Raw genomic sequence first — 17724 nt, forward strand, 5'->3', positions numbered from 1 at the left:
TTAGAATGCCAGGACTAGAGATGGGCACGAACAGCAATACGAACTAAAAAAAGCCACGAACAGCCCAAACTGCTGCTCGCAAACAAGGTGTTGGTGAGGCCCCATTCTAAATGAACAGGTGGCCATTGCAAGCCTCGTTCGTTGCTGTTCGTCAAACCAGACAATCTGGCACCTGCAATCAATTCCCTTGGCAACCGGAGGCAGGGACTGCCTGAACTCTGTCTGAACTCCTGCTGTTGCCCTGGAAACCCCAATCTAAGACCGATTTAGCTCGATAAGCAGGTCTTCTTTTCAAGTGTGGAGCTCCAAATTTGTTACAAGGAAGCAAAGAGCAGAGGGGAGGGGGGCTCCCAGCTCTGGTTTTGCAGACAGTGAGGGAGAGACAGCTGCTGTTGGCATTTTGAGAGAGAGACAGGGAGAGTGCATTGGAGCCTGAATTTTGTGTGTGGTGGGATAGGGATCTACCCCTTCGGGTTCCAGGGCTGCTGCCAGGCTCTGGGTCCAAGCTATTATTTATTATTGGTACATTTCCTACTGCCTGCTCAGGTAGGGTTTCTGGGAGTGGTGTGGTAGGGATCTTGATGGCTGGAGGAGAGCCTGCTGGCCCCCACGAACAACGAACGTGTTCGTGAACAGGTCATGTTCGTCAATGTTGTACAGAAGCTGTATGGATTGAAGGAATCCAGATCTGTTCCTTAAATGCAACGCAACAGGGTGTGGTATAGGCAATGCTGAGTAAGTACAGAGAGGTGTTTTCTACTATCGCTGGAAAAACCCATTTAGTTTAACATAAAATAAATACAGGGATGCTTCCCTCGTAGCTAATCACCATATTACCGGGGGGGGGGAGTGATATGTATCAAAATGGGGATAAATGAAATGTTGGCCCTTGGGGGGTGTTCCTTCAGAGACCTAACCTGGGTCATGGGGAATGTATATCTCCTGAAGAGCGAACCAGGAAAACCAATCTTGTAAAAGTCAATATTCTAAGCTGATAGTTACTCTCTGTCTCTAAACTCGTAAATGTAGAATTTTCCTGTTGACTGTATCCCGCATAGCCTGTGTGATACAACTGTGAACTGTTTCAAGCCTCTTTGCAAAACAGTCATTCAACCCTTTCCAAGAGTGGAAATAAACTTTATTTCTAAATTGTGCCCGCTTCTTCCTTTATATCAGGTTAGTCGTCTGGAATCGGCCCTGGTTATGGAGCAGGCAAGGTATTTTCCAAAAACATAACCCAGAGAGTCCAGGAGGAAATCACGTAGAGATGCAGAGGACAACCTCTTTAGGGCTCATGAGACACTGATTAATTTCTTGTAGCACACTAAGTTTGCCTTGGCACAGGGGCTGGAAATAATTGTTGACTTTTATACGCGGGCATTCTGTTTAAGACAAGTCAATGGGCTTAGACTGGAGTAACTCTGCTTAGGATTTCATGGACAGTGTATGAACTGCTTCACTGAGCAATCCTTAATGTCAACTCAGAATCTTACTCGGGTCTATTCAGCAGGACTTACTCCCCAGAAAGAGTTCTTTGGATTGCACCATCAGATATCTGGAAATGTTAAATAAATGCCAAGTATTAAAGCAACTGATGAGAGAGCTGGAGGAAGGGCAGGCTGTTATTCAACAGATCGAATTGTAAGGACAACAGAAGTAATTTTTTAAAACGTATGTTTAGTAGAACAGGAGACCATAGACGTGTGCCTGCTTGCTTGGGGTTTGTAATGTCCTTGGTTTCTTTTTCTGCCTCACATTAAGTGCTTTAGTAATTGCAGGTTGTTCGGTCGTCATCTCTTTTGTATTTTTCACTATCCACCCCATACTTTTAAACTTTAAAAATATATACATTAATTTTCAAACCGCAACAGGGAAGTCAAAGTAACGGAGGGCCCAGCCACCATCTGGCACGCCCATGGTTTCCTCTGGCATTTGGCTCAGAAGTACAGTTTGTCCTTCTCCAGCACGGATCCATGAGCTCAGCCAGCAACAATTTTTGGACAGGCTCCCAAGCATTTCCCCATCTCCTGAGGAATGGAGGGATGGTTCTGAACCAAACACAGCTCAAGGATCATCAAAAAACAGGCGCCGATGCCTAGAAACCAGGCATCCAGATAGTACTGCCAACGACTGACGTTTCAGGGCTTTACTAGCCTTCTGTCTCCTCAATGGTCTCTTGAGAAAGAATCAAGGGAGCTGGAAGGCTGTTCTTTATTTGCCGTGAAAGCTTTGGGCTTTCAATCTGCTCCTCTATGTCCATCAGCCTCCAGCCTGAGGCTCCAGATTGTGCGACTGACCAGCCAGGCACCATCCATCGTTGCAAAGTTCCACCTCATCCCACCAGGACTCACCCCCTCCTCACCATCTGCTAAGCTCTACCTTTAGCACTGCCACCTGTATATATCAATCTGAACAGCGTGGAACCTCTTCTTTCTCTCTGTCTGATCCAAGAGGGCCCTCCTCTGCCTCCATAATTCTGCGTTGCTCCAGTCCCTCTGCCTCTGATCTGCCAAGCCCATCATTTGAGCTCCAGGAGATCTGAGTGGCCTTGGGTAAGTCACTCCTCTCAGCCCTGGTTCCCCAACTGTATTGTGGAGATAATAATAACACTAACTTGTTCACTGCGCTAGGTGAGGTACTAATCTGTCTAGAAGAGCGATATGTAAGCACAGTTATCCTCCTCCTCCTCCGGCTCCACTGGGTAGCCCTGGGTTCGATCCCCATCCCAGAGCTACTTCCTCATCTGTCAAGCTCCACTTCCTCTGCATCTGAGTCTCAGAAGGGATGGCAGAGAAATGACCAGGTGGTACTGGCACAGAGGACACGGGTGCAGATTCTTCCTTCTCTCTTGTTCCTCTATTATCTTACTCGTTTTATGCTATCTTACCAGTTCCAAAAAAAACCCCTTTGAACTCCAAAGTACTGCCCTACACCTGTGTGTATGTGAAGCGTGGCCCTGCTGCCACGGAAAATCTTGCCCTAGGCAGCAGCACTGTATATGCAACCTAAATTCTGCTAAGTAATTCTGCTTCTGTGAATTCTGGGCAGGGGAATGGAATTATGCAGAGCACAAGATGGGCCATAGTTCAGTGGCTGAACTCCTGTCTTGCATGTATCTGGTGAAGGGTTCAGTCTCTGGCACTGGCGATTGTCACATAAGGGATCTCAGGTAACACAGCTGGAAAAATTTTTGCAGCTGCTTGAGAGCATTCGGTCATTGTGCTCTGCCCCTCCTCTGTCATCTGTCCTTCAGTAGTGTCCAAATTCTTTCAAACGTGTATCATGGCTTTCTTAAGGACCTGAAGCTAATTTTTTTTAAAAAAATTGCACCCAATATAAATTTTGCACTGCCATTACAGAATGTGAACAGCCTTGCTTGGTTCTAGCCAGGGGCATGACTGGGCTTGGTCAGAACTGCAATGGAAGTGCAACATGTTAGTGATTGGATTATCACCAGGGCTTTTTTTCTGGGGAAAGAGGTGGTGGAACTCAGTGGGTTGCCCTTGGATAAAATGGTCACGTGGGCTGGTGGCCCCGCCCCCTGATCTCCAGACAGAGGGGAGTTGAGATTGCCCTCCGCGCCACTCGGTGGCACGGAGGGCAATCTCAACTCCCATCTGTCTGGAGATCAGGGGGGGGGCACCAGCCCACGTGACCATTTTCAAGAGGTTCCGGAACTCCGTCCCCCCCCCACACACATGTGGGAGAAGAACAAAATCAATGAGGTGATATCCTCAGGTGGACCAGCAGCTGCTTAAAGATGTAACCATTTTTTCACAGAACCTTTGGAAAAATTCTCCTTGCCAGAGCACACACTTTGCCTGAAGAAGGTCCAGGGTTCAATCCCTGGCCTTTTCCATTAAAAGGATTTTGGATGGAGAGAGAGGTCGTTCTCAGCCTGAGACCCTGGAACACAGCCAGATGATGACTCCATAGTGAGCGAGAGGGAGCAACGGCCGAATTCTGCACAAGGATATCTGCGTTTCACTCCACATGATTGGTTTGGAGCACAGCTCAGTCAAGCAGCACGTGCTTTGCCTGCAGATGCCCTGCGTTTAGTTCCTGCCATCCATCCGCAGTTAGAGGGTCTCCAGTAGCAGGTGTTTCTCTGCCTGGAGGAGAACAGCTGCCCAATAGACAAAATGTCATCAGGCTAGAGGGGTCAACAGTCTGATTCAGCATAAGGCAATTGTATGTGCTGTGTGATGCTTGGAAAGCTCGAGTCATCTTTGACTGTTGGCTAAGCCAAAAAAACCATCCACTCCCACCAATTCTATTGCTGTTTCTCCAGCCCTTTCTATTCTGTAAGTGAAGCCCCTTCGAAACACAAACCTCAGACTATCAGGACAGAGTTCGTTTGGTAGGGACCAGTTTTAAAACATCACGAAAAGGTGGGGTACTTACATTTGGGGTGCCATTTACCTCTTCTTTATTTGGCTTGGCATCTGATTAAAAAACACAGACAAACAAAATTTAATGTCATCTTTGGAGGCCATACTTCGGATGCCCCCACTATCTAAGGATAGGTGAGTGACAACTGGACAAAATGCCTTCTTAGTCATGTTGCCAAAACTTTTGAACTCCCTCCCCCTATCATCGTCTTCTGCTGGCAGGTGAAGACTTTTGTGTTTTGTTTGGCATATCCCCAATAACTAGGGTGGCCATCCTCCAGGTAGGGCCTGGAGATCTCCAGACCATAGAGATCAGCTCCCCTGGAGAAAATGGCTGCTTTGGAGGGTGGAATCTACGGCATTATATTCCCTGCTGAAATCCCTCCCCTTCCAAAACCCCGCCCTCTTCAGGCTCCACCCCCAAAATCTCCAGGAATTTCCCAACCTGGAACTGGCAACCCTACCGACAACTGTTTATTGGCCTTCCTCCCTGGTTTTGGTGTTGTGAGTTTCTCTGTTTTATGAATTATTTAATATATTCTTTTAAATCCTGTTCAGACGTTTTAATGTTTTTACATTTGTTGCCTTAAGGATGCCATTCAGGTGGGAAAGTGGAGTTAAAAAGTTTAATAAAAATAAATAAATCAAGGATCATAGTGGAAATGGATAGGGACTTTTTGGGGTTTTTTCCCTGGTTCTCTGGTAATATTATTCTTCAGTGATCCATGTGGGTGAAAAACGTGGATGTGTGTGTCTAGAATTTCAGGGTGTTTTTAAATCCAAGGGCAGTGTTATGACCCTTACTTTCTCTAGGGTCGATTTTGCTTTTAATCTTTCCCTTAACACCCTCTGGGTAGTTTGCTGCCACCAGGAATATTGTATTCCAATATTTTTTATTTAAGTTTTCCCTTTTGGTGACGTTCCCAAGCGTCAGGCTCCTTCGTGGTTCTATGTGGCCCTGAGGATAGGAATGGGATATAGCAATGACAGCTACTCTGGGATATAACAAAATAAAATAAACTTTTATTTAGTCAAGAAGCGTATCGGTTTCATAAAAGTAGTTCTTGGTTCTTAATGTTACTTCATTTGCTCTCATTCACACAGATCTCTTGTAAGGCTTCACACACAGTTAGCCTCTTTCTCTAACTCAATATTTCTTACAGAAATGCTTTAAACTCCTCAGGCAGCACACAGCTAGCCTCTCTGACTCTCATTCACAGAAATATTAAACCTTCTCAGGCAGCACACAGCTGGCCTCTCTTTCCCTGACTGAGTGTCCTTTCACAAACATGCTCAGTTCAGGTTCCACACAGGTTATATTTCTCTCATGAATACTTCAGTATACTCAGGCAGCACACAGCTAGCCTGCTTTCTTCTGATTGAAACTTTTCTCTCTGCACTGTCAGTCTCAAACTGCATTCACTCCACTCAAACTCAGTCATCAACCAGTCATATCACTCACTCATCCCTCTCTTTCACCCCTACTCTTCACCTATCCCACACCAAGCATTTAAAGATACATGCACACATTTACTTGAAATCATTACAGGCAGTTTTATGGGAGGATGCCTTTGATTGCTATCTTGTTTCCAGCAAGGCTCCTTCTCCTTCAGCAACTACAGGTCAGAAATCCAACAGCAAAGTGTTCTCTAGGAAGGATGGAAGAGGCCCAGGAACCCTGCCAGAAAGAAGGTGCTGGCAATCCTAAAGTTACGTTCAGAAAATGTAAAAAGTACCTTCTTTTCTGTCCTCTTTCAACTGTTGCTGAACTGACAGTCCGTTTACAGAATCTGGGCACTCCTCATTTCTTTCCAGTACCTCACAGGGTCCTGTGGCCATATCACCTTCTTGGGATTCTTGCAAAACACAACAAGATAAGAAACAGATTTTTTAAAAAAATCACCAGTCACAGCTGGTTACCTTCTTCACCACCACCATCACCCCGTGCAAGTGAAAAACCACGTATGGTTGCTTCTGCCCGCAAGTTTTGCTCTGGTTTAGCATTCCAGCTGTAGAGGTGTTTTTAAGAGCATCATCCCCTGATCTTCCACTTTCCCCTTTATTTGCTCCTGTCTTTCCTAAACCTGGTTTTACACAAGCCGTTTTCACACTGCTTACCGGCCACGGAACCTCACGCCAAGCTCCCGGAACGACAGCATCTTTCTGGCATAATTTTACATGAGAACGGCAGTTCTCGCGCGAAATCGTGCCAGGAAGACGCTGTCGTTCCGGGAGCTTGGCGCGATGTTCCGTGGCCGGTAAGCAGTGTGAAAACAGCCACAATCTTTATGGAAAGGTTGTGGTCAAAGTGCATTTGCATGCTACGTGTACAAATTTTTGAAGGTCCTAGCCACACTGGCACTGTTTTCCACCTAAGTAGATCCTGGCTTTTAAAAAATTGCTAGTCAGTTATAAGCTTATGACAATCTAGTTACAGTAACCATGATCTACTAACTGCTTTGAACCTCCAGTTTAAATTTTAAAAGAGATGTCTCTTACTCTTTTCTGTTGGAGAAATACACATTTCCCCTTAAAATTCCACAACGAAAAAGTCTAGATGTACTTCTAAAACAACAACAACAACAACAACAACATTCAATTTGTATACTGTCCTTCAGGATGACTTAACACCCACTCAGAGCGGTTTACAAAGTATGTCATTATTATCCCCACAACAACAATCCTCCTGTGAGGTGGGTGGGGCTGAGAGAGCTCTGAGAAAGCTGTAACTGACTCAAGGTCACCCAGCTGGCTTCAAGTGGAGGAGTGGGGAGTCAAACCCGGCTCTCCAGACTAGAGTCCTGCACTCTTAACCACTACACCAAACTGGCTGGGAATTCAGAAGAACTAGTAGATACTGGTGACTGCTGCTTTTAACATAATATTGCTGAAGTCTAGAAACTACTTTTTTTTTAAGCCAGAAAAATGTCTAGCAGTTTTAGAAGGGGAACATACAGGGAAATTGGCGCTAATAGAGAAAAGCGCAGAGAAAACTCCTGTGTGAGTGCTCCATTGCCAATGCAAATGCCTCTGTGTCCATGTCAGTAGTGAGAGAAAAGAAGAATCCTCTCCTCATGCTTACAGCCCATGTTAACATTCTTGCTTATCTTAAAATATGTAAAAGGCTAAAAAGCCTCTTGCTTTCCTGTCAGTGTTCATATTCTGCAGGTACAAGTTGAGCTACTGAAATAGAATATTCAGCAGCATTCTAACTTCTTGGGGGAAGGTGTCAACAATACAATATTGACTTTCTAAACACTCTGAGGTAGTTGGAAGTAGTAGCTGAAGCCCTACCCCATGTGCCACCCTTATGTGATTTAAGGTAGGTGGGTCATGTGAGACAGGGCCTTTTCTGTGGAGGCACCTTGATAACAAAACTCCCTTCCAACAGACATTCAGCTGGCACTGAATGCGCTAAGTTTCTGGCACTTCTAAAAGATATACTTATTTACCAAGGCTTCCAATCTTTTATTTTTAAAAAATAGTGATTGATACCTGCTTATTGTCTGCATTGGTTTTTAAACCTGTAAGCTGCCTTTTGTGGAGGAAGTGTGTGTGTGTGTGGGGGGGGGTTATTTATTTAACTACGTAAATGAATAGGTACAGTGTCAGCCAAGGATTGGGGGGATCCCAACTCAGCCGTGAAGCGTCCTAGGTGCTCTTGGGCCGGCCGGCCTTCTCTGGCTCACAGGCTGGTAATGAGAATAAAATGAAGGCGGAGAGCACCATGTTGGGTGCCGGGGGTGGGTGGGGGTTGAATAAAACTGAAATAGACAGACTATGAAGCTTCCTGAGGGAAACTGAAAGGATATTTTGGCAGACAGGAAGAAAAACCGGTGCCAATACGGGGAGGGGGGACCCACGCCACCCCTCCGTCTGCTAGTTGGCAGCCCCTGTTCCCGGGGCAGAGATTGTCATACGTACAGCTGAGAATGCAGCCGACAGAAGCAACACATAAGCCTGGTGGATGGAGTGGTGTCAGAAGCAGTCCCTTACATCTCGTAACAACTGTTAGGGAACGAGGGGGCTCAGGGAATTGGGATGGTGTTACCCAGCTTGGAAGAAGTCCAGGATACCAGGTTTCATACCCCTATTCTTAGAAAACCGCGGTGGGATTTTTAACGCTGACTGCACAAACCAGGGCTTTGGTTTGAGTTCTTTAAGTGTGAATGAAGCGCTGGTGGGAAATTCGATGACTGTTTAAGGGTGTTTGATATTGCTTCTCCTAAACACGCACTCTGAGACATTCAGACTCTTAAAAGAAAAGCGTAGAGTTTGAATAAACTGATTCCTCTTCTAAAACTGGTGAGGGGTCAGACTGAATGGAGATAAAAAAGCTGGATGAAAAATAAAGCGTTTAGACATGACGTTGTAAAGAGGAAACGGAAGGAGAGAGCAGCAAACCTACTTATTTGGAACAGAAACTTCCAAATAAATGCAAGTCTACCAAAATTAATGGCCACGCATTACTCTTCTACAGGGCTTTTTTTCTGGGAAAAGAGGTGGTGGAACTCAGGAGCACACAATGATGTCACATTGGGTCAGCTGGAACAAGGGGGTAGTTTTTAAAAGTTTGACTCGCCCTAGGCGAAAATGGTCACATGGCCGGTGGCCCCGCCCCCTGATCTCCAGACAGAGGGGAGTTTAGATTGCCCTCCGCGCCACATGGCGCGGAGGGCAATCTCAACTCCCCTCTGTCTGGAGATCAGGGGGCGGGGCCACCGGCCATGTGACCATTTTCAAAAGGTGCCGGAACTCCATTCCACCACATTCCAGCTGAAAAAAAGCCCTGCTCTTCTACGTGGAAAAGGTTTACTTTTAGAGCATGTAAGAGAAAGAAAGAAGGGAAGGCAGCATGGCATGGCCCGATCTTGGAAGCTAAGCAGGGTCTGTGATTGGATGGGGGACCAACAAGGAAGTCTCTGCAGAGGAAGGCAATGGCAAACCACCTCTACTCCTCATTTGTCTTAGAAACCTCTTATGGGGGGTCGCCGTAAGTTGCTTGCAACTTGACAGAACATATGCACATTAGAAAATGAAGAGATGGTTTGGAAGGAAGCCAGGACAGAATAGTCATGCAGAGATGCGACAGGAAGCCTCTTCTCTGCTGAGCTGCAGCCTTGAAAAGGAGATGATCACACGTGATGCAGAGACATGATCTGTGGTCATTTACACACAGGTTATTTGCCCTGGTATGGATGCTACCGGGAAGAGTGCCCCCTCCCACTTCCTCACAGCATTGCCTTGACCTCCTGGGATCTCCTGTCCATCCTGCCACCTTTGCCGAACCTACTTTGCTGCAATGTTTTGGAAAAGATCACAGGAAAGCTGAGATGACTACTGTGAGACTACAGTCTCACCCACAATGGTGCTATTTTGGCTGCCCTAGTCCCCTCTGCTGTTCTCCCTCCCTGTCTTGAGCTCTGCAGGTTGTCCTGGTCAAGTGCCCCCTGGAGTAAGGCCTGGCTAGGGAGACCTGGAAGTGTAGGTGATCTGGAAGCAAAGAGCCAAAGCACAAAGCTTGCGCCTAGTGGACCTGTTGATCCAACGAGGCAGCCTTCCCGCCTCATCCTAAAGAAGCTAGGAGTTAATCAGGCTCATTTATGCTGTGCTTTGGCCAGGATCCTCCCTCACTGCGCTGCTCTGGGGTGGGGTTACATGTAGCCAGCCTGGCCTTTTGTCTCCTTTGGACCATCTCCGCCTGAGCCTTCTGCTGTTGCTGTTCCTGCTGAGTGGGAAGGGGGCTGCAAGCCCGCGGGCTGAGACCTGCTCAGTAGAAGCCTGATGACTATCTCAAGCGCCAGCAGGGAGGTCTCCCAGGAAGGCCTCTGGCGCTGCTGGCAAATTGTCAGCCGGTGCCTCAGCAGTGTTAGACCCTCCCTGTTCTCACCAGTCCCAATGGCCTCGGCTCTTCGGGCTCTTCCCTTGAGGACTCTGAGTCACTGAGTTGGTCAAAGGAGGCCATGACGTTCCCTGTGGCACCCTGGAGGGTTTCTTTTTAAAAATTGGTAATTGAGATATTGATATAATGGTATATAGAATCATAGGGTTGGAAGGGACCTCCAGGGTCATCTAGTCCAACCCCCTGCACAATGCAGGAAATTCACAACTACCTCCTCCCCAACACACACAGCAGTGTCCCCTGCTCCATGCCCAGAAGATGGCAAAACACTGTCAGGATCCCTAGCCAAACTGGCCTGGGGGAAATTGCCATCTGATCCCAAAGCAGCAATTGGCCTTACCTCGGGCATGTAAGAAGGGGGCACTGACGTAACCCTTCCTGCCCTCCCTCTCATGATCTGCCAGGTCCACAGAATCAGCATTGCCGTCAGATGGCCATCCAGACTCTGCTTAAAAACCTCCAAAGAAGGAAAGCCCACCACCTTCCGAGGAAGCCTGTTCCACTGTGGGACTGCTCTGTCAGGAAGTTCTTCCTAATCTTTAGTTGAAAACTCTTTTGGTTTAATTTCAACCTGTTACTTCTGGCCTTACCTTCTGGGGCAATGGAAAACAACTCCACAACATATCGATATGTCAATTATCGATTTTTTAAAAAATATGGCTCTGATGGGGGGCGGGATGGCTGCTTTGAGGACTTGGGCATGGAAAATGTGGGTAAGCCCACCACGTGGAAGCCCTGTGGCTGCTTTCCTGCTTTGGAAGCTGCAGCAAAAATGGAAACCACAGGAAAACATCACCACGTGGAACTGGCTACAGTCATCTGTCCCAGTGGAAGCTGGTTGGAAGGAAGCAAAGATAGGAGCAGGGTCTCATTCAGAGATTGATTAGATTCTGGGAGCTTTCCTTTGTGTCTGGGGAGCTCCCAGAAGCCTTAAGTTATTTCATTTCTTTCTCATGACTAGACATGGGCACGAACAGCATTACAGACAGAAAAAAACCACGAACAACCTAATCTGCTGTTCTTGAACAAGCTGTTCGTGAGGCCCCATCCTAAACGAACAGGTGGTCCTTAAAAGCCTCGTTCGTTGCCTTCGGCAGCCATTTTGCAATCAATCCCCTTGGCAACCGGAGGCAAGGAGGGACTGAACTCTGTCTGAACGCTTTCTGGCATTCCTTCTGGCTTTAACCCTTCAAAGTACTTCCAGCAGAGAGTCCCCTTTTTGCCGCTGTGAAGAGAAAATGACAGCCAATGGGGAGACCCATGGATCATGCCTTTCCCGGGGTGCAATCTCTCTAAAACTTGAGGGGTCTTCAGAGGACAGTGAGGACTATGTCCCCTGCAAATTTGGTGGATATTGGACATTGGGAAGGTCAGTTTGTGGGGTGTTTAAAGGGCCCTGCCCCTTGCACGTGGCAGGAAATGGCCCTTTAAACGATCAGCTGGCAGGGGGGAATCCCCCCCTGCTGCCTGCCAGCTGATCATTTAAAGGGATCTTTAAAGGGTCAGGTAAGTGGGTTTGAGGGGATGGGGGACTAAGCAGGGTGGGGGTGGGTTCTGGCCCCCACGAACAATGAACAACAAACATGTCCATGTTCGTTGTTCGTTGTTCGTTGTTCGTGGATGGCACCGAACAACGAACAGGATGTTCGGGTTTTTTTCCCATTCGTGCCCATGTCTACTCATGACCCACTAGACTGGAGCAACCCAGTATGCCTTTTTCTGGGGGTTTAAACAAGTTTGGTGTAGTGGTTAAGAGCAGCAGGACTCTAATCTGAAGAACCAGGTTTGATTCCCCACTCCTTCACTTGAAGCCAGCTGGGTGACCTTGGGCCAGTCACAGCTCTTCCAGAGCTCTCTCAGCCCCACCCACCTCACAAGGGCCATTTTCACACTGCTTACCGGCAGTTCTCGTGCAAAATCACACCAGGAAGACGCTGTCATTCTGGGAGCTCGGCATGATGTTCCGTGGCCGGTAAGCAGTGTGAAAACGGCCCCCGTGATTGTTGTGAGGATAATAATAACATCCTTTGTAAACTGCTATGAGTGGGTGTTAAGTTGTCCTGAAGAGTGGTATATAAATCGAATATTAATGTGGTTATCAAATGTGTTTTCCCCCCTCCCTACATGGCCACAACGTGGTAAGCTGAAGAAAATTCATATGCTGTAGCAGGTGTGGTGATCTGTCGCACACTTACAAACTCCACAGGTCTGCGAAGTGCCATTTATCATTCTCTTATTAGTACTCCACAGAGTACTTTAGGCTTCCCAATATGGGCAGGGTGTGGAGCTTCCACTGATGGAAGTTCCCAGTTTCAGTGAGCCTCATAAGCTCAGGGTGGAGCTTGTGGGATATGATGGGGGAAGGGGGGCATAGCATAGCCAGTTAGGCGCTCTATGAGTATCTCTCAAAAAAGCTGCACATTTCAAAGTGGGAGGAGGCAGAGGATTGAGGAAGGATAGCATTTCCTAACCACTAAAAAGTACCAATGTGTGTAATGAGCTTGCTACTTGCTTGGCCCTAAACAAAAAATTTGGGAGAGTTTAGTTTAGTTGGGAGAGGCATCGTTTAAGGATATAGAAACCCACTAATGCAATACAGCTAAATGCTTCCTGTAGAAAATCTGCAGAAAATACCTAGTGGTTAGGACCTGGAATATCACTTAGGGGTTCATCCCAAGATTTACTATTGGTACTACATTTCAAAAAAAAAAAGCTCTTTATAACTATGAGGCTAGAAAATTAGATTTTAAAACAAATCTTCAAGACTGTAAACAGGTATGAAAGCACCACAAGTTACAAGATGCCTACCCCTATTTTTAAGGGAAGGGCCATGGGCTCATTTAGCAGGGGCGGGAATCACTGATTCAGCAGATGTTTCTGTAAGGACGTCAGCCCCGTCCACCTGTTGTGGACTTCACTCTCTCTTTCCCAGCCACTGCATTCGGAGGTAATGTTGGAGTCTGGCTGAACCTTAGCCCACTCTGCATTCTGCATTCCAAAAAGATTACACAGAATGGACCTATCTTGCAAAATTTGTTCAAGTTCTTCTAGCCACAAGGTGGGAGGGGGTTACTGTACAATCCAGGGCACCAAAGCCCCTTTGATAACCACAAAAAGTCCTGCTCAGCCACCACCAAACAGAAAGATTACCAGCCTGGAAATCTCTCAGAATTACAACTGACCTCCAGAGACTCCAGAGGTCAATTCCCCCAGAGTAAATGGCTGGTTAGGAAGATGGACTTTATGGTGTCGTACCCCACTAAGGGCTCTCATCACCCACCCCCAGCCTCTTCTCCCAAATCTCCAGGAATTTCCCACCTTGGAGATGGCGATCCATAGGGCCTTGTTTGTTCATTCAGAAGGACTAGAAAAACAGGGTTAACATACCTGTAACTTATGTTCATCGAGTTCTTCTGTGCTGACACACATGGGGACTGCGCAGGCGCAGGCCAGCTGCCGGAGAATTTTCTAGAGCTTCCAAGGCTCCGAAGGGGCCGTTTGTCGCGCGCCTCAGCGACCGTCTTCCCGCCCAAACGGTCACGTGATCCTACAGCGACCAACGGCCCCTTCCCTCAGTTCTCCTTTGCCGCCGCTTGACCAACACACTTCAGCCATAACACCTTAAAAACACCAATATCCGTTACAGCCATCACAGTATTGTGCATTGGAGTTCACAGCGGGGTAGGAGGGAGGGTTGTGTGTCAGCACAGAAGAACTCGATGAACATAAGTTACAGGTATGTTAACCCTGTTTTCATCTTCGTTCTTCTGTGCCTCCACACATGGGAGTGTACCAAGCTTCACACAATAAGGAAGGCGGGGGTGAAGTCCAACACAATTTATTGAACAAACAAGAACAACAATAAATAGATATGCATATATACATCTATGTAAAAGAAACTGTGTAAGGACACATAAATATTCAATATTTACATATATACACACCCCCAGGCACATATATACACACTTTCACTCAAGGGTACCCAGCAGGTACGCCAAGAAAGTCATTCCAAAACTCCCTCAGGAAAAAAGGGAGTGTAAGACAGCCTTGGCCACAGATACATCCTGCTCCGCATTGACATCAACGGCGTAATGCCTGACAAAGGTGTCTGCAGAGGACCATGTGGCTGCTTTACAAATGTTAACCAGGGGCACCCCCCTGAGGAGTGCCGAAGAGGATGCTTGGGACCGCGTGGAGTGGGCTCTGACATGGAGCGGGCAAGCCACCCCTGCCAGGGAATAGGCCTTGCTAATGGCCGTCACAATCCACCTAGACAGGGTCTGTGAGGAAGCCCTGCTACCCTTGTCCTTGGCCCCAAAACATACAAACAGGTGAGGACAGGAGCGGAATTCCTTCGTCCTATCCAGGTAATAGGCTAGGGCCCTCTTCAAGTCTAGGGAATGAAGGGCCTTTTCCCCCTTAGAGGAAGGTTGAGGAAAAAATGCAGGCAGTGAGATATCCTGCGAGAGGTGGAAGGCGGACACCACCTTGGGCAGGAACCCGAGGCAGGGATGCAGGACCACCTTGTTGGGATGAAACACAAGAAAAGGGGGGTCAGACCGCAGTGCAGACAGCTCACTGACCCTCCTGGCCGACGTGACGGCCACCAAGAATGCTACCTTGTAGGATAGCATATCCAAGGGGCATGTAGCCATAGGTTCAAACGGAGGCAACATGAGACGTGAGAGCACCAAAGACAGTGACCACTGAGGCACTGGCGCCGACACAGGTGGGTAAAGATTGTACATGCCCTTAAGGAACTGGCGGGATTGTGGGTGAGAAAACACTGTAGCACCCTCAACTCGGGTGTGAGCAGCTGATATCGCTGCCAGGTGGACCTTGAGGGAGGACACCTTCAAGCCCAGGCCACGCAAGTGGCACAAATACTCGAATACAACCCCCAAGGGACTGCTGTCAGGCACCACTCCTTTAGCAAGTGCCCAAAGTTCAAACCTGCGCCACTTGGCCGCATAAGCGCGCCTAGTGGATGGCCGACGGGCGTTCAGGAGGACTCTCTGCACCTCGTCAGTAAAGCCTACCGGGGAGGAATGATCCGCCACGCCGTTAGGTGCAGCTTCCTGGGATCGTGGTGGACTAGGCTCCCGTTTAGGAGAAGGTCTTGCCGAGGGGGCAGACTCACATATGTCCGTTGGGACATTCGCAGGAGCTTCGGGAACCAAACCTGCCGTGGCCAGAAGGGGGCCACCAGGATGCAGTCCGTCCCGTCCTCCTCTATCTTGCACAGGACCCTGGGAATCAAGGGGAACGGAGGAAACATGTAGTGCAAGCCCTGCGTCCACGTAAACTGGAAGGCATCCCCAATAGAGAGGGGGTCGCTTCCTGCCCTGGAACAGAACGTGTGGGCCTTGGTGGTCGCCGCAGTGGCGAACACGTCTATCACTGGATGACCCCACATCTGGAAGATCGGCCCAACGCACTCTACGTTCAGTTCCCACTCGTGGTCCAGCAAAGGGACCCTGCTGAGGGCATCTGCCCGGGCATTGTCTGACCCAGCCACGTGTATAGCACGGAGCGACACGCCATTCCTGATAGCCCACTGCCAAGTGAGCGTGGCTTCCCGGCACAGGGCCATGGACACTGTGCCCCCCTGCTGATTCACGTAGTACATGGCAGTCGTGTTGTCCGTCTGCACCAAGACCTGACGATTTCTCAGCAGTGCTGTAAGAGACACAAGTGCGAAACGAATGGCCCTTAGTTCAAGCACATTGATATGGAGGGTCTTTTCCCTGTCAGACCAGACATCTTGCACAGACACATCACCACAGTAAGCCCCCCATCCCAACAGAGAGGCATCAGTGGTAACCGTGATGTCATGGTGTTGATACCCAAAAGGGGTCCCTCTAAACAAGTTGTCATCAGACAGCCACCAGTCCAAGGAGGAGAGGATGACCCTCGGGATAGAGAATTTGAGGGACGGAGGGTGGAGCAGAGCATCATACCTCCGCACAAACCAGTTCTGGAGAGGGCGCATACGCAGCCTAGCGAAAGGCACCACAGAGGTGGCCGCTGCCATATGCCCTAGTAAGCACTGGATAGTGCGCACAGACTGGAACCGGTTCCTTTTAAACATGGACACTAGACCCCTTAGGGACCGAGCCCTCTCCAAGGGGAGCAGGGCCTTACCCTCCACAGAGTCTAAAAGTGCACCAATGTAGGACACCTTGCAGCTGGGCACCAGCTTGGATTTCTCCAAGTTCACCAGGAGCCCCAGGCGTTGGCAAGTGCTAAGTACCAAGCCAATGTCCTGCACCAGCCTAGACTCCGATTCAGCCACGATGAGCCAGTCATCGAGGTACGGAAAGATGGTACAGCCTTCTCCCCGTAGGAAGGAAACCACAGGGGCCACACATTTAGTGAACACTCGTGGGGCAGTGGACAGGCCAAAGGGGAGCACCTTATACCGGAAAACCCTTTGCCGGTAAACAAAGCTCAGGTACTTCCTGTGCTCCTTCCGTATGCCCACGTGAAAGTATGCGTCTTTTAAGTCAAGAACCGCAAACCAATCCCCCTGTTTCAGCAAGGCGATCACAGCCGCCAACGTAACCATTTTGAATTTGGTCACCTTGAGGAAGGCATTAAGGCCCCTCAGATCTAAAATGGGACGTAAGCCCCCATCCTTCTTAGGGACCAGGAAGAACCTAGAGAAGAAACCCTTTACAGAGTCCTCATAGGGCAATTCCTCCACAGCACCCTTGGCCAAGAGCGACACGATCTCCGCATCCAGCTCGGCCATAGTGTTATTGACAACTGTCAGGGGCGAACTGCATCTAGGCAGCTCAACAAACTCCAGCCCGTATCCCAGTTCAACAATAGTTAAGACCCATGAGTCAGATGTTATTGACTCCCACTCAGAGAGGAGTGAACTAAGTCTGTCCGAAAAGTTCGGCGATACGGCTGGCGCGACCCGTCAGTACTGCCTCCCGGCGCCCTGCTGGTCTTTCTGCTGGGCCGGTTGCTGTGCCTGACGAGGCTTGAAGGGCCGACGCCTCCTCTGCTGTTGTGCGGGAGGGTAAGGCCGCTGCTGGTAGGCAGGATACTGATGGTAGCCCGGCCGCTGCTGTTGGTATCTGCCCTGGTAGTGGTAAGGGCCAGACCGGGGAGCGTACCGTGACCTGGAGGAGGGCTTGTCCGCTGGAGCCAGACCCAAAGACCGCGCCGTCTGTCTGTCCTCCTTTTTCTTTTTCAGGGTCTCGTCGGTCGATTTGGAGAACAGCGAGTCCCCTTCAAATGGCATGCTCTCCACCCTGGAACGCACCTCTTGGGACAGGGCCGTAGACCGCAACCAGGAGTGGCGCCTGAGGACCACCGCCGACGCCATCCCTCTAGCAGCAGTGTCAGCAGCGTGGCTCCCAGCGTTCATCTGCTGCTTAGAGAGCCTCACAGCCTCCGTCTGCAGCAGGGACACCACAG

At 48.8% G+C, this 17724-nt stretch overlaps 1 protein-coding gene across 6 annotated transcripts in view; it reads right to left on the reverse strand.

Moving 5' to 3' along the window:
- JSRP1 (junctional sarcoplasmic reticulum protein 1) overlaps positions 1 to 17724 on the reverse strand; it is a 70007-nt gene that overhangs the window by 17032 nt on the left and 35251 nt on the right. For all 6 annotated transcript variants that reach the window (XM_054979419.1, XM_054979418.1, XM_054979417.1 and 3 more), the window contains 2 exons: positions 6128 to 6247; positions 4405 to 4445 (listed from right to left, as the gene is read on the reverse strand). In XM_054979419.1, coding sequence (XP_054835394.1) covers positions 4405 to 4445; positions 6128 to 6230 — 144 coding nt within the window. In that variant the 5' untranslated portion in view covers positions 6231 to 6247. The remainder of the gene's footprint in view (positions 1 to 4404; positions 4446 to 6127; positions 6248 to 17724) is intronic.

Source organism: Eublepharis macularius, chromosome 5 (assembly GCF_028583425.1).
Source record: "Eublepharis macularius isolate TG4126 chromosome 5, MPM_Emac_v1.0, whole genome shotgun sequence".
In the NCBI taxonomy this organism is placed as follows: Eukaryota; Metazoa; Chordata; class Lepidosauria; order Squamata; family Eublepharidae; genus Eublepharis; species Eublepharis macularius.